Source organism: Clytia hemisphaerica, unplaced genomic scaffold (genome assembly GCF_902728285.1).
Source record: "Clytia hemisphaerica strain Z4C2 unplaced genomic scaffold, Clytia hemisphaerica genome assembly, whole genome shotgun sequence".
NCBI lineage: Eukaryota > Metazoa > Cnidaria > Hydrozoa > Leptothecata > Clytiidae > Clytia > Clytia hemisphaerica.
In genome coordinates, this window is record NW_027103949.1 from 194,844 (window position 1) to 221,259 (window position 26,416).

Sequence of the window (26,416 nt, forward strand, 5' to 3'; positions counted from 1 at the left end):
ATGATGATTTTTATGACCTTTCTCTCTTAAAAACCATATTCTTAAGAACACTGGAAAAATTGACCAGCAGCTTTGGATTTTTTTCTCCAAGGGTACAGTGGCATCCAAAAGAAACGAGGTAAAGGGAACAGTGTATCGATAAAAAAAATGATCGGAGAGTAAAATAAACTTTTCAAAAACCATTTCAGTAAATTAAGGAACAGTAATAGAGTGATTATAAAATGGTTAGACGGTTTGTACCAACTGATACTATCTGAAACGGATTGACCGCCAATAACGTAATTTTATTATTGCTAATTGCCTACCACTGTCATTAGCATGGTGAATAGAACATTATACATTTCATTGGTAATAGAAAACGTGTTTTCACTTGCCTCATATACAGTGTGTCCGGAAAAAAAGTATAACACCAAAAAAGAAAGTAGAAATTTTATGTTCTCTCTCTTTCTTTTGTTTATAACGCGCAATACAAAATATCTTTACTCAAAGACGTGTTTTAATATTGGGCTATGACTTTTTTGGGACCCCTGACAATTCATCCTCCACCCCAATGAACGAATTTTTTCTGGAAGGGGAGCCCATTGTACTTTTTTCCGGACACCCTGTACAAAACTTTCTACTTTGGTGTCCGAAAAATGGATACTTTCCCAAGTATAATCATATTTTGATGAAAATTCATTAATCAAAATAAATACCATGGGTCGATTCTCCATTTCTAAAGTCCGAAAGCAATATTTAACAATAACTGCATTTAAAGTTCAGTTAACATCGTCTGGAAGTGCAATGTCAATGACAATTCACAGACCAGAAGAAAGTCTGTAAATTACTAAGCATCATATGGCGGATGACTTATTGAAAAGTAGACTGAACAGACAATCTCATTAGCGAAATAAAGCCAAGTCCACATAAAATAGTAAAAATTAGAAAAAAAACTAACTTTTCATTTAATTATCCATTGTTCTTTATTTTGTATTTAACAACAGTAGTAGTATAAGATATAATATCAATTTACAGTTTTGGAAAGTTGTCATACCCATACCCCTTTGATAGAGAAATAATTTCAAAGACAAGGAAAAAGGGGGAGGGCAATACGAAAGGCTTTACTGCACTCACGTGTTTGACGTACCTCAACAGATTTAAACTTAACGAAATGATTCGGTCTCAAAAGGCACTCAAACCATACCGTATAGCTTGTATGCAAAATTCTCTTACTTACAAAATTTAAGTTTCTTTTAAATGTAAGTCAAAAAGGAGTATAACTATGCAAATTCCCAGCCAGCTCACTGTTTTTGCATTTCTCAAGATCGTCGTCTATATTGAATGGACCTATACGTCTATGCAAAAATTTTATAATATATATAGTTATTTGTACATAAAAAATAAATCTTAAATAAAAAACCTCAACTGTTTCGCTACAGTTGACAGAAATTCTCTAAAGCACAGTATACTCTATTACGTCCTTGGGAAAAGGCTTTCACAGTCTTGCTGCGATGTTACAGTGAAAAGGGAGACAGTTATCACTAGACCTCATCTTTCTACGCGACGACAGACCTGGTGATAAAATACATAATCACCTACGTTTTGATGATAGTTGAATTAAATTCAAGATTAAATTTTACATTCAATCCCTTGTGTCTCTTTGCTCCAAGATAAAATCACTCATGTGTGATAAAACCTATCCTTCAGTAATTCTAAATATCTGTGCTTTAGTCAATTTGAAATAGGCGTATCCAAGATTTTCATTTATTTAGGTGTATATCGAGCTTTTGTCCATACCTATTTAGTTAGCCGCCAGAAAATATGTGAATTAAGGCCTGGAAAAGAGGATCGTCCTGCCTTAAACATTATGTAAAAATAGAGCCAGCTATATATATACTAATAGATATACATATTTTTCAAAAGCTTTCAAAATAAATCTCATTTTACGTCTCTATAGAAAATATGAACATAAAAAATTTCACTTTTTTCGCGAACAAAAATAAAAAAAACGTAAAAAAAATTAGTAGACACAAAAAATAAAGCTAAGAAGAAAAAAATTATGGAGTGATAAAAAGAAGCGATAATATGAAAACTGGTGTTTATTGGGCTGAAGGTCTATAGAAAGGATTTATGTATGTCAAGGAATAATACTGAATCTATGTCAAAGAATAATGACAAAGTTAGCTCTATTGAAAGATATAGGAGAACGAGAAAAAAACAGTAGATAGAGTTTTCTTTTGATCAAATTCTCTTGCACAGTAGGAGCTATCACACAAATCCTTAAATCTCGAGTTTTAAGAGAAAAGAAAGAAAAAAAACCGGTTCAAAAGCTCCTCTTTTTTTAGTAATGTTGAAAAACTTTTTAGTGATTTATTTTTAATGCAAGAACAAAGTTTCCAAGGAGATTTCATAGACTCCAGCTGATTTGAACCGAGTTTTTGTACTAATACATCAAAGTAGACCTTTTTTATCGGTTGATAAAAAAATACTTCTTTTAGATCGTCTCTTTCTCTCTATAACTGTAAATTGAGACGCCCAGAAGAAAAAAAAGGTTGTTAAAAATACCGAGGGAGAAACAAAATGTAAACAACATCCAAAAATTACATTACAACATACGGGCTATCAATATAGTACCTACACAGTGAAGGGGGAGAGGGGGACTTATCAAAAGCGTATGTCTATTGTTTAAATGACGTCATTTCTATTGTTCTCTCCGTACAAGAGGGGATGGGGTATCAAATATTTGGAAATTTTTTGCGTACGTACTATATTGATGACCCAATAGAACAAATCGATTATATAAAACCAAAGAACTCTTTCTGAACGGAACAGTAACGATACAAGATCTGAAAAAAAAGAAAAACAAATTATATTGACATCATAAAGCACATTGTGAGGAATATCGAGTTTTTCCAAAACTCCAAAAAAGAATATTTTAAAACAAAGATATTAGAAGAATGTGTCAATTTTCACAGTAAATCTAGTGAAGCTACACTAAAGTATTTTCATTTTTAACAGGGTATATAGTTTACAAAATGACTGTCAAATATTAAAAAATAATCTTCATGAAGGTAATGTTCTAAAAACATCAATTTCCAAAGAAGAGATTACTTTTTTGCTCTCCCTCTCTTTACTTTTGTTTTGTCACGTTGAAAGGTCAATACCATTTTGTGAACGCGCTGAGCGTTTAAGTTTTCTCGCAGTCCATTACTAATTCAACACTATATGAGTTGTAATACGAGAAGAGAGCAAAAATCCATTTGACAAAGAAAGTTTACTCAAACTTACCTTTCCTCCCTAATTTTCCACTTCGATATCTGATTCTTCGGACAGCCTCATCAATTTACTGGATGGTCCCCTAGAACAGGAAAAAATAAAGTAATTGAAAATATAATTGCACAATATAAAAAAATGTTACTGCAACCTACCCAGATCTACCAGGTCTCTCCAGATCTTACAAATGATACAGGAACCTACCCTATTAATACTTTTTCATTGGCAATGAACCTAAAATGTTTCGACAAGCCTGTTCACAAACACTGGTACATTGTTATCTTAATTGGCAATGAACCTAATATTGTACAATTCAAAAGATTTGGGATGAAGAACTGGTACAAAACAAGAAAATGATTCTAAAGAAGTAGTTGGAGAGGAAAAAAACATACTCGTTTGATGATTTCTCTCGACAGTCTTCTGCTTCTTCTTCAGAATCGCTAAACTGGCGCGCCATTGTTGGGAACGGGGTCCAGTTATCGGTCATGACATTCTTCCTATTCTTCATGAACCATTCTAGTTGTTTGCGTAGATTTTCTCGATCGATTTCAGCCTGTTGCAAATGTGTTTTGGCAAGTGTTAACTCTTTATACAATGTTTCCATTTCGTGTGGATTGCCAGTTTTCTTTTGATTCGATATATCTTGTTCAAGGTTGTGTTTTAATTGAGAGAAAACTTCCATCTCCTGTAGAGAAAAATCACATAAGAAAATATTACAATGGCAATAATGGTCTTACAGGCTTTAGAATTGGGTTCAGTTCAAGCATATATGGTTCAAGAAATAATCATGGAATAATAATTGGAAACTCTCATTACTAGAGCCAACCAAAAATTTGTGCAGAGAATTGAATTGAATTCACTAGGATGCAGGTGAAAAATCAAAAGAATGAATAAAGTAGAATGAACAACACATTATAGGATATTATACCTTATGCCGTTCTCTATGCAACAACTCAAGTTCTTGTTCTATGTGCATTTTTGTATCTTTAGCTTCAGAAAGCTTCTTGGAAGATTCTATCTTGACGAGTTGTAATTCAGTTTGAAGTCTTTGGTTGCTTATTGCTATCTCCTTTACTTTTTCCTCGTTATTTAATGACAGTTTTTTAAGTTCATTCGCTAATACTTTTGCTAAATCTTTAGGGTCAGTAGTCAGCCTGTTATCTTTATTTGTAAAATCTTGGAGTATCATTTGTATTGAGCCTTCTACAGAGTCTTTATTGCGCGTACAGTCCTTACAGTTACAGTTCTGTTCATTGTCATTTCTACTGCCACCACGGTTGCATGCATCGGCAGCAGTTTTACATTGCTTACAGTTCATATAAACAGGAGATAGCGGCAAGTTTTCGTGACTGTCACACCTGTTGGACGGTTTTTGGGGTACAGGGAATTGGAATTTGCTATGTGAGCTGTTGGGATATTTTGACGAATTCGGTGAAGGTGACCAAGGCCTAAATGCTGATGCAGCCTCCCTGTTTCGTAGATTTTCTATTGGAGAGACCATTGCCTTTTTGTTGTCTGCTGGTGAATTAATATAGGCCATGAAATCTGCATCTTGGCGTTTATTATCTGATTTTTCCATGGTTTGATAATGCAGATCTGGTCTGTTGAATTTATTTTTCACAGACATCCATAAATTCACAAGTTCTCGTGTAGGGTTTTGCTCTACTGGCATAATGTAAGAACGCCAATTTGATGAGTCAAAACCCCAGTGACACGTGTGTACTTCATCATAATTTGAATGGTTATGTGAAACAAATTTCTGTATTGAAAAAAGACCATTACATTCGGTGCATCTGATACACGGTGCACTCAAACTTGTGTATAACTCTGGCTCAATAAGTCCGATACAACCACCAAAACATTCATGGTACACCTCAAAACTAAGCGCAGTCCTTTTCACAGGATCTGCTTTAGGGGCAAGATTACTTTGAAGAACTCCAATAAGTCGAAAGGCATCGCTCACTGTAATGAGATTTGACGATGTAGTTGTCCAGGGTAATACTTCCATGTATTTCAGTTCATCGAGCTGCTTCTGTGTACATTTTGATGTAAATATCAACAAACTGTCTCGCTTTTTGAAGATTTCTTGTACATTGACCTCTTTCAAGATAGTATGTACTATCTCAGTGAAGCACAATCTTTTTTCGCCCCCAACAGTAAAGCAGGACACATTGTGACCATCAAGGTTGGCAGACTCAAGCTTTGCCTCATCTGGAATTTTATCAAAAATTATTTTCTTATTTTCACTTGCTTTATTTATCGAAACCAACTTTTTGTCCGTTTTTAAAGCAACAGGTCCATGAATGGAATCTCTTGAAATTTGAATATACTTCTGTAATATTAAATCCAAGATAGGATCCTTTTCTTTTTTGGGTGGTTTGAACATTTTTACGTTTTTCTCTAAAAAGAAAACAAATTCGAATTAAGTTATAAACGTTCTCAATTCAAAACTGTTTGTAAGTATACACCCATTACTGAATTTTTTTTTCTGATTGAACTGAACCCAAATATTTCTCAATAACACACTCGAAGATAGTCTTGAGAAAGAAAGAAAAAATAACATTCGACTATAGCTATAACTAGATTTGTCATAACCTAAACGTAGCATCGACAGAAACACTTTCCAGAAATCAAAGTCCAACTTATAACCCTTTCAAACAAAAATCTGAATACAGACGTATTCCAGACTATACGGCGGCAACCAACGCAATGAACCGAGACAAACAGATTTTTTTTCACAACTAATATGGCAGACTGAATGTCTATATAACCATTTCACCTCTCTTCCTTTTCTCTCTCTATTTGTGGTATATAAATATTACATGATGAATAGTAAAATATTTTTGTTGAAAAAAAAAGTTACAAACATTCGTACATGAACGAGCGACTTTTCATGTTTTTTGAACAAATTCACTAAAACTAAAAAACCATGAGTGCGTATGTTCCTTTACAATACTGTCAACATCAATTCTCTGTCCTGCATGTCTGCACCAAAAAAAGTCTACAAGACAACACTTGAAATTACAGCCGGGGGTCGCTAACACATTTTATAAAGAATTTTGAATGTAAAATTTTCACTTGAAACCAGAAAGAAATGGTATACTTCTTTGTAATAAGAACAGACTTTCTTAAAAACTTTGTAAACTATAAATTCAACATAAAATAAAACACAAAATATAGCGTTTATTTCGAAATAAACCAATCAACAGGACCCCCTGAAAACGACAGACATCGTAATCAAGCAGGCGTAAAATATTTTTCTAAAACAAAAAAAAACAGACGCTTTTCATTGGACCAGAAAATATGACATAAAATAAAACAAAAGCCAGTTTTGCTTTTGATAGAGGGATCTTAAAGAATTTATATTGAACAAATAAAAACACGTTTGAAAAAAGTTTCCCCGATTATATCACAGTGGAGACATTTTCTAAATGTTTGATTTGAATACACTTCAGTAGACGCCAGTAAGAGCAGACTCTTAGTCTGGCAATAATTAAGTTTGGCGCTCTCCAAATAAAAGATTAAAGTAGCCGCTCTACGAATTTTAAAGTTTTTTCTTCTCAAGTTGAAATTCTTTTATGAAGCCACCACGAATCACCAGCGGCTAGTCATGGACATAGTAAGGCAATAAAAACGCGACAATTCACATAAAATAATGAATCCCGACTTTTGTTAACGAAAGAAATCCAACCAAACAGAAATGGTCGACATTACAAATCATTTTTCGACTATAATCTTCATGGACCCCCACTTTTTGGTAGTCCATGTCATACGTTTTTAAGAGTTACTATTTTAAGCTGGTTTGAGACCAAATCAAACCACAAAAACTGTTGTTCTCCCCAATTAGATATCGTTTTAAGGTGTTTTGAGGGTGTAAAAAGTAAAAGATTTTCTTCGTCGCCCAATCATGGTGGGCGACATATTTTCCCAAAGTGTTGGCCCCCTCACTTAAAATGGCTCGTCGGGGCCCATGATTTTACCCATTTTCCTAAAAAAACGGGTGTTTTGCAGTTCACAAAGCCGTCAAATGTTCTTAACTTGTTCTTAACAATTTGGCCATCGAAGCTTTATGTTCTTATATAGTTTGTTCTTATATGAACGATCTCCAAATTTGATCCCAAACATTCTTACTCTGTCCATTCATACATGAGAAGTAAACGGAGTACATTATAATGAAAAACTTTCAAAACAGAGAAAATAAAGAGGAGTTTATAACTGTCCTATGCCACACTGAGTCGGAATACTTGTTTAAAAAGAAAACTGTTCAACTCAAGAGAAATATAGAGAGAAAGGGAAAAAATTGGTAAAATTGGCGAAACTTCCATAAATATACATGCGGGGAGGTACACAAAGAGAAAGATCAGAATAGGTGTTTCGAGTCTAGACAAATATGTGAGTGATGTCTACAGGCTTTTTCCCCTCGTGAGTGAATGTACACATAGAGCGCCCGCTACAGTAAAATTTTCATACCATCAACCAACGTTTCGTTCCTAATTTACAATACGATTTGCGTGTCGGTTTTTGAACCTCGTAAAGTTGGCTTTTTTCTGTAATTGTCAAAAAACGAGAGAAGTACATCAAAAATCTAAATTTTAATTTTTTATGATAGAGCTTTATAATCAAACCTTGTGCGCATGCGTTAGAAGATTAGCGGGCTAGAGACGTGTTGTTAGGACCCTTTGATCATAAAACCAGATGTCTGAAATAACAGACTTTTCAACAATGAAGAAAAAAAATAAAGATAAGATTGACGAAGACCGATTGGAATTTGTAGTCGTCGAAATATCTTTTTTCAATGAGGAAAAAAAAGAGAGAGAAAAACATAATTAATTTCAAACAAACCAAAGAGTGAAAAAAGGAACACAAAAAATTATCAGTTACAAAATTTCTGTTCGCGACAACTAATTACTTCAAATTGAAAACGCAGTGAGAGCAAATTATAAAATAAATACGGTTGCAATTTGAGACTTATTTAAACGACTAGACTTCTGGTCTAGAGTAGATATATTTGGCGCCACCGAGTAAGTGGAAAAAAAGATGAGAGAAGAGTTCAATACGGAGACGTATTATAAAGTCTTTTACAGGAGCAATTCTTTACAAAAACGTGTTTCTTATTTATTGTCTAGAGCAGCAGTCTGTCTAGCCTTCCCATTCTCTTAGGAAATCCGTCTACAAAAACAGTTTCTTGGCAAATATGTAATGTGCAAAAGAGCTTCGTAATTCTCAGGAAAGGCCCAAGGCTTGAGGAGACCAATTATTATGTAAGGTAGCCCCCTCCCCGTGACAGAAGAAAACACGAATAATGATGACAAGACATGCTCACTACACTTTTTTATATTAGAACAATTTTATAAGAACAATGAGGCTCAAAATCACCAAAAAATAAGAACAATTTAAGAACAGTGCTAAGCCTGAAATTACTCAATTTCAAGCAATTTAGGGGTTAAAGTAGTAAAAATTGAGTATAATGCCTAAAATACCTCAATTTACACCCTATAATAAGAACAGCATAAGAAAAATTTGAGGCTCAAAGTGCCAGAAAAAAAGAACAGCCGAGCCTCAGAAATATTTTACTGGTTCTTATAAGATAAAAGTGAACACATAAGAACAAATAAGAACAAAATGCTTCGATGGCTAAAATATTAAGAACAAGCAAACATTTCAAAGGCTTAGCAGCAGACTATAAATAGGCACCCAATTTCTTTAAAAAGATACAAAAATCACCAAAAGGTGAAAAAAGTTTGGACGTGAACACGTTTCTTTTTAATACACACTTTTTCTTTTATAAGGATATTCATAATGAAATTAGACAAAAATGAGGAATACAGAATACCATCATGGGATTTGGAAATTGAGACTAAGAATGCCACTTTTAGAACAACTACCCAATATGGATTGTCAAATATCCCCAGCAATGCTAAAAGCCTTCACAAAAATTCCAAATTTTTAGCTTCAGGTATGCATATTCCATGTTTGATTTAGGCTAAGTATTTGATCATAGATACAGTATTCTTAACAATATTCCTAAGCTAGGGTCCCAACCCAACCTAAAAATAACATGCTCAAGCAAAAATATGGTGTTTTTGATCATTTTCCGGCTTCTAAATTTGATGATGGTGATACTTGTAAGATATTCTTAATTTTTGGGCCAGTTTCATAATGAATGTTCCTATAAAAAAAGCGTTATGTCTCCATTGAATAAAATTCGCGTCTCATTATTATGAAAACATCATGCATAAATCACTTGGAAAATCACGCAAGAATTTCTTTCTAAAAGATCCCAAAATGTTGTTTATAGATTAATCAAAAGTTTAAATTTTTTGGCACTTTTTTAACTCCAAATTGTTCTTAACTGCTCTCCTAATATCTTAATTATTTTCCCTATTGGGCGAGACCAATTTAATTTGTTGTTCTACGGGCAGATCGTTAGAAAAATATGGGTCGGTCGGTCGGTAAAATAAGAATAAATTCTTCATTTATCAGGGTTGGTAAGGTACCGAAAATATTTTCCAAAAATTGTCTGGCTCAAGAATTCACTATTTTTTATCTTCGATGAAGACCATAATAAGATTTTAGTGCATGGAATGTTTGATTCTCTAATTTCAACTTCTTGAATTAATTTTCAGCTTTATTCAAATTTGATTCTTACAAATACTCTCGGGTACCTAGCCGCCCCCCCCGGCTATTTAATTTTTCGACCCAGGACATTTTTATTCCAACCCCCCCGCTTATTAAGTTTTGAGATTTTTTCCAACCCCCCGCTTATTCCAATCCCCCCGGCTATTAGGTATCCGAGAGTAACTAGAGTGTAAAATATCATAGTGGAAATTCAATATTATTATTTTCTTGATTTTAGCAAAAATAGGGTCGGTCGGACCCGTAGAACAACAAATTAAATTGGTCTCCCCTTAGAGAAATAAGAAAAAAAGCCTTTTAGAAAAGTTCATCATTTGAAGAAAAACAAACAAAAAAGTGGAAACTTGAATCAAGATTTACGGAATATTCAATTTTGAAAATAAATTAGCAGTCCCTCATTGTCGAACCTTTATGAAGAGCTAGGTATAATATCAATGCAATAAACAGGCAGCGGTTTGTAAACACGATGACTTCCTAAATTTAAACCCTTCAAACCAACTCAAGAAACAGCACTTGGGTTTGACATACAGCAAACACATCACAAACCAGATCGAGAAAGTCAAAAGTATAATTGCTTGGATCCATCGAACGTTCATATCAAAACAAGAGATTGTCAAGTAATGCTAACTCTTTGGAAGTCACTGGTACTACCACACATAGACTATGCTCCCAGCTGTGGTCACCTTCAAAAAGATATCTGATCCAACAACTGGAGTCACTTCAAAAATCTTATCTGAATGGAATCCCTACACTTCAACATCTCAACTATTGGGAGAAGCTCAAAGAACTTAAACTATACAGCCTAGAGCGGCGCAGAGAAAGATACAGGATTGTCTACACCTGGAGCATCCTAGAACAGCTTGTACCAAATTTTAACTATGCTGAAAACAAAGGTGGCATCTTTAGTTACGATAACCAGAGACTGGGTAGAAAATGTTATCTAAAAGAGGTGAACATAAGGCAAAAAACATATGGAGAGACTCCCTGTCAGAAGAAGGTTCCAGACTACTTAATGCCCTCCCACAATCCATCCGTAACCTCAAAAACTGCTCCAAAACTAATTTTAAACATCAATTGGACCATTTTCTCAATTCACTACCGGACGAGCCACTGCGGCCGAATTACTTTCCTCTTAGGAGAGCTGATTCAAATAGCATCAAAGCCATGGTCCATCATCGGATTTCTCAAATTGGATGATTGTTGAGACGAACAAAGAAGCCTTCAAAAAGTATCAAAAAGTAAGTAAGTTATGTACAAGCTAGATTCTTTCTAGTCATTGTTTTGATGCTGGAGTCGGCCGTCGGCCGAGTCGGCAAGATTTTTTGATTATTCAACGTGAAATATCAATTAGGAATCAATTAGGAATCAATCAATTCAATTAGGAAATGTATTGATAGAGAAACCACGTCCTCAGGGGTCTTAGCCCTCATCTAGGTCACTCCACCAACCTAGGTCAGTAACCCCAAACATTAAAAAATACAGTCATACTCTTTCCAATAACAGAATAATACGCCTCCCATTTTATCAAAAAATTTTAAACCCCTCTTGTTGAAGATTAACATAAAACAAATTCTTACGACTTTCATCAAATGGCCAGATGAGGATATCAAAATCAACCAACTTTCATTGCAAGTACAAAAAATCAGCATGGAACGTCCTGCCAGACTGCAGACACCTCGAAGTCAAAATGTTTATAATTTGAAAAAAAGAATTGCCCGCCTCCTTTGTCACTTTTTTTCTCACGTTCGAAAGTAAACAAACTCAATTTCCGGGGGTTTACAATTGAATCGTTTTTCCATAAAGCAAATAATTTCTTGGGAATGTAAAAACTTGTGTAAAACCACTTTAGGAACGAAGTGCATTGTTTAGCAATGCCTTTGAGCATATTTTAGTCTAGTCAATTATCTGGGATAATATTCTAAAGAAAACAAACAAACAAACCCCCTGAAAAAAACTCAACATTTGCAACATAAATATGCGCGGGAAAGGTTTGAAAAAAGGAGGAGAGCGCCAGACACTAATCTCCAACGTAGGTGAAATATCAACCAGAGAGAGCAGTGCAACATTTTGCAACATAAATATGCACGGGAAATGTTTGGAAAAAGGAGAGAGCCAGACACTGATCTCCAACGTAGGTGAAATATTAAACCAAAAAACTTTCTTGATTAAATAAAGAGCAGTACTCCCAGGAGATGGAAAATTGTGCTGCCAGGATGAGATGGAAAATTGAGTTGTTTTAGTCTTTTTTAGTCCGGAAGACTGAATTTAGCAAATATCAGTCGAAATTTCAGGATTGGCGACGAAAAACTCGAAAAATTCACGAGAGAACGCACTTTATTCTACAGAATATCTCTAAATATTGACGGACAAGTAACATCTGATCCTAAAGTAACAAGCGAGGAATTGAATAAATATTTTACTTCAATAGCCGATAAAATACGTCAAACTATAAATGTTAATAATGAGGAAGCGAACTTTCATCAAACTCTTGTAAATTCACCAATAAATTCTCTGTTTTTCGAGGAGATACAAGCTGAGGAAATCGTAAAAATTATCAATGCTCTTAAACCTAAGGCAAATGGACCATTCAGCATTCCACCAAAAATCTTAAAATCGGTTCTTGGTGAGGTAGCTCAACTCCTTGCTAAAATTTTCAATTTATCAATACAGACAGGCAAGTTCATAACAACTCTTAAAGTAGCAAAAGTAATACCCGTGTATAAAAATAAAGGTTCCCCATACGATCCTAACAACTTTAGACCAATTTCGCTCCTCTCTAATATTGATAAAATTTTTGAAAAATTAATTAAATTCAGAGTTGTAAATTTTCTTAACATTAACAACAGCATCTTCAAAAACCAATTTGGATTCCGTAATAAACACTCTACTTCTCACGCATTAATAAATCTAACAGAAAAAATTCGGTCAAATATTGACAAAGGGTTGTATTCTTGCGGGGTATTCATTGATCTTCAAAAAGCTTTCGATACAGTAGATCATGAAATTCTTCTATCAAAACTTCATCACTATGGCATACGTGGCGTTGCGAACCTCTGGTTTCGATCTTACCTGACTGAGAGGAAACAATATGTTTCAATTTCTGGGCATGATTCCTCAAAACGATCTATCAGACACGGAGTCCCCCAGGGCTCTGTCCTAGGGCCTCTACTTTTTCTAATATATATAAATGACATTCCTGAAGCCATTCTGAATAGCGAAACAAACCTCTTTGCTGACGACACCTGTCTTCTCTCTTCCGATTCGAATCTAAATTCACTTGAGACGAAAGTGAATTCTGACTTAATCAGACTCTCCTCTTGGCTTCGTGCCAACAAAATCTCTCTTAATACTACAAAAACTGAGGTTATCCTGTTTAGAAGTAAAAATAAACCTGTACCATATACAATGAATCTCAATCTTGATGGGCATGTCTTGAAATTTTCGAAATGTGTCAAATATCTTGGTCTTTTTCTCGATGAATGTCTAGCGTGGAATTTCCATTTTGATCATTTATCCGCAAAACTTAGAAGGTCAAATGGCATTTTATCCAAACTGCGTCACTTTGTTCCACAGACCATTCTTAAAACTTTATACTATGCTATTTTTCACTCTCATTTGTCATACGCAATAATCGTATGGGGGCAAAGTCTCACTCAAAACTCTAGAATAGGCAAACTTCAAAAAAGATGCGTGCGCATCTTGACTTTTTCAGATTTTAATGCAGAATCTGCTCCTCTTTTCATTAACCTGGATATTCCAACTTTGCCACATACCGTAACAAAGTTCAATATCCGACTCGTACATCAAACTCTCACTAATCTTTCTCCTGAAGCTGTTACGAACATTTTAAACTTCAAAACTCTGTCTCATAATTATCTTACTAGAAATAACGAACTGAAACTTTTGGAGCGCCCAGAAGCCAAAACATTAAACTATGGATTGAAATCGATTAAGTACCAATCTCTTTTAAACTGGAACCAGCTAATATTACATACTAAAATCGATCTACAACCATTATCTGGATATATGATCAAAAAAAAGATAAGCGAGTTCCTTCAAAATTGACCTCTTGCATAACAGAAAAATGAAAGTCCATATAGATATAGAAATACTCTAATTTGATTTATTAAAACAAAAGATTACTTATATAACTATATTTTTTTTTGTCGATAGTTACGTTGAGTTTTTTTTTTTTTTTTTTTTTTTTTTTTTTTTTTACTTTGTTATTTGGAATATTGTTACTCTAATAGTTATATCAACCCCACAGAAAAAAAATCTGCGTCCAGGTAGCCATTCCATATGATTAGACGGAAACGTCTATTGGATGGACTCCTGGCCTGCCTCCCCTCCCCTAATTTATACAAACTTAAATATGTAAATTTTTAATGACATGCAGGCGAATAAATAAGTTTTGAATTTGAATTTGAATTTGAAGCACCTCGGTTTATGTCAGTAGTGGAAAATTTTCGAAAACCAACTTGCCGAGGCAAAAACTGGGGAGTGTGTTTCCGTAAAAACATAACGTCGTGATATTTTTGTAAATAGATAAAGGGCGGACTGTTTAATTTTCGCCAAATATTTCCAATCTTTTGATGTTTTGTGATTTATTTAGTAAGTTTTCAGTGGACTTGTCTGGTCCAATATCAACTTTATACACCTCCAGATATTCACACAAAGAACAATTGTACTAAGTTTCAGCCATATCCGACCAATTTTTGACGTCTCCAGGCTGCCTCAAAGTTTTAGTCTCGTTTTGGCGAAAAACTCGTGACCAAGCCCTTGAAAATATAAAAATTTAAAAAGACACCCCCAGACAACCTCGTTCCCTTCCTATTATCAGCTTTTTGATGCTTACTGATAGGGCTAGATTAGATTATACCCCCTCTGAGAAGGGAACTAGCATCAGTCAACACCAGGGTCTTCTCTGGTGTCTATATCAATAACGTAAATAAAGCCTGGAATACATACACAGGGACAAAGTTGATACCCCCAGATATTGTCCCAAGGATCAAGTATGCAAAATTTCAGCAAAACCCGACCATATATTCGAAGCCTCCAGTCTGCCATAAAGTTTTAGAACAGCATACAGACAGACAGACAGACAGACGACAGTATCAGATAATAGCTTAGCTGAAGTTGAGAATATAGCATGTTCTTATAAAAAACATACATAGCTTTTAGCTACTTGCCTTTTGCGAATAGCTTGCTTGATTTGACCTTGATCATATTTGTGAAAAAAATTTTAAAGATATTGTAGAGTTTCGATTTTGACTTATATTTTATGTTTATTTCATGAAAAATCGTCAAAATAAGTTTACTTAAAAATTTATATTAAAATTGGAAAAAATGCTACATTCGTTAAATTTCTATGTATTCGAAAATTTATGTACAAATTATAATCAGTTCTAAAGAAAGGAATTTGTGAAAAAATCGAAAAAAAACAATATTTTCTCATGAACAAACTCTAATCCATGAAAACGCTACATTAGGTAGAGATCAATTATCACAGAAATTTAAACTCACTAAATCTGAACTGACTAAAACTGCAATCAAAAGCTCACACACAAATCCAACCATCCACAAGCAACTCCAGCACACGAGTGAATTGGAAAGGACACTCACATGTGTGTTTATTGCAAAAAAAATCTCCTTGAAATAAGTTTCGAAATTTATGACGTCATTGTATTCTTTGGTAAACATAAAAAAAACAAAAGGCGAACAAATTTTCAAGCAGCACATGCGTACATCTTTTGTGAATGATTTTTAAACAACAGACGTCCTAAATATGCAACTCATACAAAATTTTGGCGTCTTTTAATTGGTGTTTGATTCCTTTCTCTACACACCGGCCACCATTTTCACACGGTGTAATTTAAACTTAAGAACATCTCTTTTATAAGAACCATTACAAAAATCGGACTTGAAGTTCATAAACCCGTCACCTTGTAAAGTTAGATCACTCCAATGATAAATAAGCAGCTTTGAAATGCAACTAGAATTCAATGCAGACATTCTAGACAAAGCACCAAGACATATTCAACCTTTAGGCAACCGAAAAAGATTCAAGTGCTTAAATGAAAAATCAGAGTTACTCGAATAACCAAAAGCTTGTTAAGCAAATAAACAAAAAAGCTACGTAAATGTTTTATTTGGTGAATATTTTTGGCTTTTCTTGTGAATTTTTATATTTCTAGCCTGCCTCTGAAAGAATTGACGTCAAACATTGGAGCCTATTCATCATTTGGTCCCGACAACATCCCCTTTGCAAAGGCCCAAGACCCAAGACTTTATGCCGTTGCCTCTAAGACTCTGACTATATAATGACATTAATTATGGGGGAAAAATAAGTCGGTCGGCTCTGTAATTTAGTCGGGGAAAACTTCTTCACCTACTCTCGGGTACCACCCACCCAGCTTATTCCAAAGCCCCCGTTTATTAGGTACCCAAGAGTAAAGACATTATAAACACTTTTCTCGACTATACAATTATAGAATCAAGTTTTCGTGCCCAAATGAAAGTTGAAAAAAGGTCAAGATAAAATTTTGTTGCTCGATGAAAAGTCGAAAAATTTCCTTCAGGGAGATCCTTATCAAATTACTTTTATCCTCATAACTATACGTCTTATTTCATTTCTGCGTGAATCACGTTAAAGCTATGTAACCGATAAATAAATTTCTAATATATTCAACAAAAGTTTCCAGACGATCTGTAGATTGTGTTGTTTTGATTTGTATTTTGGCCAACGTCTTCGGAGATCGTTGAATTACCAACTCGATCAAGAAGAGCGTCTCCTCGTTGACCTGGAAGAGAAAGCGAGGGGTTTGTTGTTTGAAAAGGAACTGATCATTTCATCGTCCGCGAAATGTTACGAAAATATCGGACGGAATTACAGACATGATATGGTATGGTCTTCCAGGAGAATCTTCAACGAGGCAATTGACCTCCTCCGTCACTGGCGAAAGAAAATTTATTGACAAAATCTTACTTTACGTAGAGAATGGCTTCCGGGCTGGCTACAGAGTATCTAAATGTAGCTCCCAATGTAGAAAACGTAAAATCCAATTTCAGGAAAATATTAAAACAAATTCAATAGACCTTTTCATAAATTACGTTACGAACATCACTTGCCTCGTTTTGAATTATTGCCATGGTGATTAACTACCAGTGGATTTTATTAAAACTAATTTCTATTTATAAAAAAATCACTCAATGTCTCAAGGGACATAATTACCATAGTAATTGTTTGAATACGAGGCAAGTGATCGTGACGTAATTTATGAAAAGGTAAATTACCTGTTTCGCGTAAAAGAAGAATTTCCAGGGTGAAGCGTTTGGTTGATTGGCTGCTCTTAACTTGATGTTTTTATTTTGCATGATGCTCAGAATTTCCTGGTGTTCTGGTTCCACTGTAAGCTCTTGTTCCAGTGATTTTCTACAAAGAAATTGATAGTTGACACAAAGAACTAATAGCTTTAAAACTCTGCAGACAGTGTTAGGTTAATCGAAATTTTTTTTGTAGTTTTAAAAAAATATGGCATCCTTCTGATATTTCTGATATTTCTGATATTTCTGATATTTACCCAATTTAATGTATATACTCAAATCCAGCGAGAAACACTTTTCTACAAACCCGAAATACTTAGCAAGGAGTTTAAAAAAATATTCCTCTTCAGCCTGTATCCCTGTCAAAAAGAGAAACTATGTATAAAGGAAAGTAGACCGGATTACTGAAACTAGAAATCGCTTTTAAGCCTTGTATAACACCCCTTCTCACAGACCCGGTAGGATATTTCAGCCAGTGGGGATAAAAACAACGGACCGAAACTCGATGGGGATTGATATTCCCATATTTTCTCGGGCTTGGAATTTCAATTCTTTTGTTTTAGAGTCAGAAAATTCAGTGAGGATGGGGAAAAAGCACAATATTTTGCATTGAGGATTGGTTTATTTGGGACGATATTTTGACAAAGCTTTACAGTGGGAAGGGGTCCCAGTGGGTCTGTGAGTAGTGGGTGTTGTATGAAAATGATTTTCCCGAAAAAATATTGAACTCGAGACATCATAACTTACGCGAATGGTGCGGAAAACCAACTGCTTTTGAACTGGTCAGCTTCAAGATTCACACGAGGATCCAATTGTATGGATGCTCCTGTTTCACCGGAGCTATTTTCATGACCAATCGATGACGGTTCGTCTATAAAGTCCTATATAAAGCAAACAACAACTGTTTAGGAAATGAAGGAAAGGATTGCGAGAGGAAATCATTGTATTTAAAGTAAGGAGCCATCCCGTAGAACCCTTGAAAATAATTTGTGGAGTAGAATTTTTTTTGGCTCATTTGGAAGAAGAATGCACTTCATCATGGATAGCCATGATAATCTTTTCCGGGCCTTACTCGCGTAACCCCTCTCACATTATTTTTTCGAATATTTATTATTGGTAGAAAATTCATCGGTGAAAAGTGACCAAATAATCGCTCGACGGATTAATTTTTTACTCACGAAGATTTATAGCGTAGGATCGACGATTAATTAGAAACAAGCAACATGCTGAATGGACCTACCTAATGATTAACATCAGATGAAAATAAGAAAAAAGTGACAATAATTGTACAAAAATTCAGAATGGAAAAATAAAGCTTGTGTGTTGAATAATGTAAAATGGTAAAAAGGAATTTCCCCAAATACGAAAATCACTTTAACCATTCAGGTAGGCTGCTGGCATCCACTAACGGATTCGTGCTCCTTATAGAGGATGCTTAATAAGCTATATTTCCTTTGTCCAGAGATTTGCCGCCTTTAGCCGATATACGGCTAAAGACATTTTTAGCTGGCGAGTGTCTACAAATATAACATTACGTAATGTTTAAATTTTCTGTGAGGCACCAAATCATAGATTGGAAAATATATTTGGATTTTGAAAAAAAAGTAGGCGGAAGGAAGTTTGCTTGTTTTTCTTCCTCCTTTCTTGTTTAATGTGGAGATTTTGTAAAAGATGAGAAATTAGATTTATTGAATTTAAGTGCCCTGATGTATCTTCTGTGTGCACCAACAAAATTTTGCTTCATAAAACTATATTTTGATGCTTTAATTTGGACTTGCATGAGTGTATAATTTTTTACCACACTGGATTCGTTGATCACTTTGGCTCCAGATAATTGTTTTGTCAGTTCTACAGATATGTTGCAGATTATTTCAAGGTACTCTAGTTATGTATATACAGTACATTTTGGGGGTCATATTGAATATTTCTGACATTACTTCTTATGATTCTACAAAAGGGAGTGTTGTTGTTACTTCAACAAGGGCCTTTAAATGTTAAAACAAACAAAGAACTTTTCTTCAGCTTTGGCATTTCACTTTTGAATACTGTGTGGCCTTTGTATCTTTTCAGGTACTTAGCTTCAATTCTTTGAAGAGATTGGAGTGTTTCTGGCACTGGTTGTTTTCTTTCTGTGTTCATATTTGTATTTTTTGAGCTTCGACCGAAGAGCTGATGGAAAAGTTTTGATAAATTTACAGACCAGATATCTTATAAAAGCAAAAGTCAAAAATAAATCTACAGACTGTACATAATGCGCGCATCAGATTGTTTTTTTATCTTTTTTCTGGTCCGGGATTCGAATTTCAAATGTAAACATTCCATTGAAAACGTTCGAAACGATCGTTTTTGCGCGCACATCAATGTCAATCAAATTACTCGCCAAGATTTCCTTTGCGAACCGGAAAGCGGTTGGTAGATCATTAAGCAGACCTATACTACCTGCGGTTTTGTAGAGGTCTGCGATTCAGACTACCATTCAGGCCCAAAAAACCTTTCAAGCTGTTTTTGGTCCAAATTTGCCCAACAAAATTTTCCTTAAAAATCTGGCTCCGTCACATTTTGGGCATTGCCATTTTGCATCATTGTGCAAAAAATCAGAAAAAAATTATGAGTCAAAGCTATATTTTCTTATTTGATTAAAGGGAATTTCCCCAAAATACGAAAATCCGTCTTTTAAGGCGAATAAGAATTTTTCAGGAAAAACCACTTTAGCCATTCTTTAGAGAATCTTGCCCTCCATCTTTGTACAAAAAATCAGAAAAAAGTAATGACAGGATTTTGCACAAAGTCCAAAAAACCCTGTTTTTAGGGAGTTTTTGGCCCAAATTTGCCCAAATATATTTTTTTCGAAAATCGGGCTCCGACACATTTTAGGCATTGCCATTTTGCATCATTGTGCAAAAAATCAGAAAAAAATAATGAGTCAACATTGAGAAAAGCTATATTTTCTTATTTGGTTAAAGGGAATTCTCCCAAAATACGGAAAATCCGTTTTTTAAGGCGAATAAGAATTTTCCGAGAAAAACCACTTCAACCATTCTTTAGAGAATCTTGCCCTCCATCTTTGTACAAAAAATCAGAAAAAAGTAATGACAGGATTTTGCACAAAGTCCAAAAAACCCTATTTTTAGGTAGTTTTTGGCCCAAATTTGCCCAAAAAAATTTTTTCTCAAAAATCGGGCTCCGTCACGTTCTGGGCATTGCCATTTTGCATCATTGTGCAAAAAATCAGAAAAAACTAATGAGCCAATCCTGAGAAAAGCTGGTAACAGACGGACGGACGGACGGACGAACGGACGGACATGGGTTAATTTATAGAACCTCCACCGTAGGTAGGTCCAAAAATTAAATACTTACTAATATGTTTCCAACGGGTACTTTCTCTGGCGTACTTTGATGTTTTTCTAAAACATGGAGGGTGAAGTTACACAATAAATTGAAGTCGAGATTAATATTGCTTGATACTCAAAGTTTCACGCAACTTTTCGTTACGATCTTCAGTCAAAAATTCTATATACTAAAAATTCGTTTCAAGTTTACAAAAATATACTGTCCACTGTAAAGTCTTCGTCAAAATAATTGACGTCAGGGTGACGGTGAAGGTGAAGTTATATAATGTGGATTCACTTTCGAAGCCAAACAGCTTTTTGTAATCTTAATTTATCAATCAAATAAGGTGAAATCATATTCAAAGAGTGCTCGATAAAACCAACCAGGAGTAGAGCTTCTTTAATCAAAAATATATTTCAAAACCAAAAAATTTTAAAAATCCATAACTCGGAGTTTCATGCTCTAAGCAATCATCAGATGTAACTAAAAAATTAAAAAGCTGTGTAATCTTAATTTATAAACTTTCACAAGAACGTAACTGCAACAGGTGGTTAATTCTTGAGAAAATATTTTCTAAGTTCCTTCTTTCACACGTTTTCTTCTGCATAAAAACCCTTTTAAACTTTCAAACCATTCGCCTATTTTCATTACTATCTATTTTAGACCCCTTCCACATCTTATGCAAAAAAAAACAAGTTACCGCAAAAAAGATAGCTATGGAGCAATTATCAACAAATACCTCTTTTATGGGGTAGCTCATCATCATCATTATCATTTTTACCAAGGATGGGTTGTCCAAGTTGATTTGAAGACATGATGAAGGTGGAGGAAGGTTGTCCGTAGATGATGGATAAAGTATTGAACTCTTGGAAACGAAAATCCTGGAAACGAAATACAATACTTCAAAACAAGGCGAGTGAAAAATTAAATCAAATCCAATTTAGTCATTAATGATACTACACACAGGTTTTTTTATTTACTTTGATGTTTTTTTATATAAGTAGAACATCACTATTGCATGTCAGGTAGAAGTCAAATTTCTTGTTTGATGAGCCCGTTTCTTAAGCTTACCGGAAAAGACTCTCAACAACTCCGGCTCTTAATAACTGGCGTTGTATTCACTGGAGCTTATGGACCCTGGAGACAGTTTCGGTCCCGATCAACCAAAATCTTTCGATCGGAATGTTTTAATTGGTACCCTATAATCGATAGCGGTATTGAAACCACTACATCCCTAGACGATGCTATCGCCCGTATAATATATTATTATGATAAAACATAATTTGTATATTATAAAACGTAATATGTTTCGCGGCGGATAGAGTCTGTGTTTACGGACGATATCAATTTGGCGCTTTTCTTGATTTTATCTTTGCCCTTACCGACCTTGGAGAAGGGTCGGTGAATTTTGCGGAAAATCCCTGCAGATTTATAGACGAACTTGGTAGAGAAAATCAAAACAACACAAAATCGAAGGGAAGGAAGGATGCAAGTAGGAAGTGAACTTTATCCAAAAAATGGTTGTTTTCATTGAGCATGATGGTTCTGGGTCTGGTGAAGAAGAATGTTCTTGTAGGATAATTTGGAGGCTGAAGAAAAGACCTTACATAAACGCATTCATCTTTAGCTTTTATGACAATATTAATTAGAAGAGGGATTGTTTTCCTCAAGGCCCACAAACAAATTCTAACTTTGATTTTTTGGAAATTTTATTCAACTTGATGCCTGACACCTGATGTAGCATCTAAAGGTAAGGTTTATATTCACTGGATTTCGTAGTTTCTTTTATGGTAGCAGGAATCAGTGTCAGTTGAGACTGAAATATTGACTTTTTCCTGTTCTGTCAAGTAATGATTTTGTGCGCGCAAAAAATCTTCAATTTCTGTAAAGTTTTTTCTAAGATAGTCTAAATTTTAACAGATTTTACTTCCTGTTTATTTTTTTGTTGGGCTTGATTGAGTTTGATGTTTAGCTATCTTTTTATATTTTTTGATAGTCAATTTTTCAGCTTGGCACTTGAGTGAAAGTAGTGGTACCAGCAATATTTTAAAAACCATGGTTATCTAGCATATTTCAACCAATGCATTTCTACAAAATTCAACCAACACCTTTCACGATATCAGACCGACACCTTCCACCGAGACTTTCTGCGATATCTAAACAACATTTTCCACGGTAGCTGATCAACACTTTCCATTATGACTGAAGGAATTACCTTCCACGATATCTGAACAACACTTTCCACAACATCTGAACAAGGACACCTATGATACAAGAGCAGTACTCAAGCATCTTCAAATATCTGAACAAAAAGTTTCTTTTTGACTATATTTTTAGCAAGCAGCTGGTTCGTTCAAAAACAGCTTTTCAAGCCTTCAGAGGTCTATGTAAAATTTGAACCAAAATTTTTTTAGGACACATTTCTAACATTACATCATCAGAAAAAATCGTATCGAAAAGAATCTTTTTTCACTTCAAATTTCCACATTCTTCTGGAGAAATGCAAAATTATATCGGCTACCCAATCAGAATATACACAGAATGCAAGATATAAAAATTTCTCCTGACCGTAGGGTATTCAAGGTGAAAACCTGCAATCTTTTAATAAATTTACGGTGAAATTTCAGCTAATCACCATGTCATTATTGAAAGATTAACAGTTTTTCACCGCCAATTCATCTAAAAGGTCAAGGTAATTTTTTTTGATTTTTTCCTATGATACTGTATACCGTGAAGTCTGGTAACTTGCATAGCCATTAAATGACTGGCCAATCAAAGCAGCAAAATTTCAAAACAAATGAACTACGCAGCTCCGCTCGCACCTCTACTCTATAATTTTTTATTTTGATTTAACTTTGTATTTTAATGACCAGCCAGGTCACTCATTTAAGGGTTATGCATGTTAGCCTCCACTGATGTATTAAGTTACCCCGATCTCACTGTAGTTTACAAATTTCATCTAAAATTTTACAACCATATCCTGCGAAAACACAAATTTTGTAAAAAACTAAAAATTTATCATAATTTCTGAACCAATGATCAAAACTACTTTAGATTTGAAATATAGGGTCACTGTGATGATTGAAATGTATTTGTAAGGAAAAATTTCCCAAAAAATCTGTGGTTCAAATTTTCAATTTTAGACCTGAGGGCGAGAAGGCGTTTTTGACTGAACCGGATGTTTTGCAAAAAATACCTAGTCAAAATAAAACCACGTTTTAAAATTCTTTACTCAAATATCCTTTTAAATCATCCAAGTGACAATCCATAATATCCCACGTAAAAATGAATTGATTTATACAAAATTTTAAAAAAGATAACCAAAAATATGAAGGAAATTTCATACATTGATTTTGGCATGACAAATTTGCCCTTGAAAAATACCTTTCAATTTTTTTTATATTGAATACAGAAGGGCAAAATAGCAACTATTAACATACAGGCATATAGCAGTTCATAAGAAGATAAATAAACAAAAGTCTTTCTTAATGGCCATCTTGCTAGGAATGGTTGCTTTTTTGTCAAAAAATTCAAGTTGGTGTCAACATCATTGGAAAGGTTTATATACACCTTTCTAAAAATAAAAAGTTTTAGCACCTACTTGTATAATTTTTCACTATTTTGAAACTACCAAAATTATTTTGAAACTTTCATATTTTTAATAGCTATCGAAATTATATCAGTATATATGACAACTTGGCACAGGAAAAAAATTAATAAAATTCACCTTGACTTTTTAGTGAATTCACAGTGAAAAGCTGCAATTTGACAATTCACAGTGAAATTTCACCTTTTCATCTTGAATTATTAATTGCGGCTTTTCACCGTGAATTCACTAAAAAGTCATGCAATGATTTATATTGAATTTTTCCTGTGTTGGACTTGGTTTTGGTAGACTATAAGGTGGGACCAATTTGATTTGTTGTTTTACAGGCACACCACGACCGAACCTAAAATTTAATTTACCTAAAGCTTGCAGTCTGTAAAAAAACCACAAATTATATTGGCTTGCCTAAACTATATCTGTAGACAAAAAATCAAAACCAACAATTATGCCTTTTATGAAAATTAAAAAAAAAATCATAAAGAAAAATAATGCATTAATTTGTAAACAAGGCGCCCAAGGGCGTGAAGGCCCAGCTTAAAAAATCTGTAATAGAGACAAAATACAAGGATACTTGCTACAGTAGATTGATTAAAACGAATTGATTTATTAATCTTAAAACGAATTTTTCAGTTATTCGAAGTAAATTCTTATCCCCTTGGAGCTTCGACTTCGAATAACCGGGAGTCTACTGTTTTTTTTTTTCACATTGTAGGGATCGATGATCAAACAACTGGACGAGCAAGAGTTCCTGAATATGTAAATATCAATATCAGTTTTTAACATGTAATATATCTAGACATTGTCACTTTTTAATGGTACTAAAAAAATCTCCCTTCACTATTTCACCCCACCCCCCCCCACCTTTTTTTGAAGGAAAAATTGTACCCTTCGTTTGCAAAATTGATTGTCACTTTGTAAAGATAGTAAAAAATCTCCCGTCACTATTTCACAAGTTGTCTGATATGGAGAGTTCTACCATGACCACAGACAAAGAAAGTTTTGAAGTTTTGCTTGAAATAGAAGAGTTGACTACTAAATGACGATAAATTGAGCGGAGATCATATTGCCTTGTCCCGTTAAAGTTGCCGATTGAACTATGGGATGCTTCGATTGATATCATGTTTTGAAAAGGAGAATGTAAAAAAATGATAAATACGTCAGTTTCAAATATAATGTATATTTATTTTAATAGCCTATTGTTTTTTAATAAGTTAAAAAAGCTGAGCAAGTAAGTGGTAAACAATGAAATGTCAAAAAAAAAATTCCGGGTTAGCCTCTGGAATCTGAGTTACCCAAATGAAACACAAGTTAATTGAATCAAGTGAGCCGAGTGCTATCAAGTTAGTCGAGTAATATCAAGTTAGCTGAGTAGTGTCAAGTTAGCTGAGTAATATCAAGTTAGCCGAGTAATATCAAGTTAGCCGAATAATATCAAGTTAGCTGAGTAGTATCAAGTGAGCTGAGTAGTATCAAGTGAGCCGAGTATTATCAAGTTAGCCGAGTAATATCAAGTGAGCCGAGTAATATCAAGTGAGCCGAGTAATATCAAGTGAGCCGAGTAATATCAAGTGAGCCGAGTAATATCAAGTGAGCCGAGTAATATCAAGTGAGCCGAGTAATATCAAGTGAGCCGAGTAATATCAAGTGAGCCGAGTAATATCAAGTGAGCCGAGTAGTATCAATTGAGCCGTGTAAAAACAAATAAACTGAGTAAAACAAAGTATTCCAAGTGTATTCTGGTGAGCCAAGTGAATCGAGGGGAATCGAGGGGAATCCTTTAAATCTGAGTTAACTGTGTAAATCCAAGTTAGCTTTGTATAACCAAGCTATCTAATGTAAATCCAGATTGACCAGAGTAGCTATACACTGAATGATGAACCCTGAAAAATAAAAACAAAAACGAAATTACGCAAACAGTCGCTTTCAACTGGAGTATACTACCATGTTCATAAATCGTAAAGCTCAAGTGCAGCGTAAGCTTGTTCCAAGTTTTGGAAGACTTTCATAATTATGTCCACCCGTTAGGAAGACACTTGCTTTTTGTTGAAAATTGAGGCGTGCAAGCATTTGTAGGTCACAATTTTTTCGCACAACATAAAGAACCCGAGATGAAATCTGATCATGATGTTTTACAAATACAAGTGAAAATCTCATTTCCAGGGCAGCTACCTTAAAGAGATAACCAGATGAAAAATAAAATTCAGCCCAAAGATTCCTTCCATAGTCCTTAGCAAAACCTCCAAATTTTACAGGCTAATTGTTTTTCAA

At 34.4% G+C, this 26,416-nt stretch overlaps 2 protein-coding genes across 2 annotated transcripts in view; both read right to left on the minus strand.

The window, feature by feature from the left end:
• Nucleotides 1-937: 937 nt before the first annotated feature.
• LOC136810037 (ski oncogene-like) lies at nt 938-5,652 on the minus strand. Its single transcript, XM_067066605.1, has 4 exons — nt 4,181-5,652; nt 3,645-3,937; nt 3,268-3,337; nt 938-2,825 (listed from the first exon to the last, which is right to left on the minus strand). Exons 1-3 carry the CDS (start codon nt 5,636-5,638, stop codon nt 3,277-3,279), a joined length of 1,812 nt encoding a protein of 603 aa, XP_066922706.1. The 5' UTR covers nt 5,639-5,652; the 3' UTR covers nt 938-2,825; nt 3,268-3,276.
• A 9,498-nt stretch (nt 5,653-15,150) lies between these two features.
• The window catches only part of LOC136810039 (uncharacterized), a 33,576-nt gene continuing 22,310 nt past the window's right edge, over nt 15,151-26,416 (minus strand). Inside the window, exons 16-20 of the mRNA XM_067066609.1 lie at nt 21,281-21,422; nt 20,569-20,615; nt 17,959-18,092; nt 17,182-17,320; nt 15,151-16,688 (exon numbers count right to left, since the gene is read on the minus strand). Coding sequence (XP_066922710.1) covers nt 16,530-16,688; nt 17,182-17,320; nt 17,959-18,092; nt 20,569-20,615; nt 21,281-21,422 — 621 coding nt within the window. The 3' untranslated portion in view covers nt 15,151-16,529. The remainder of the gene's footprint in view (nt 16,689-17,181; nt 17,321-17,958; nt 18,093-20,568; nt 20,616-21,280; nt 21,423-26,416) is intronic.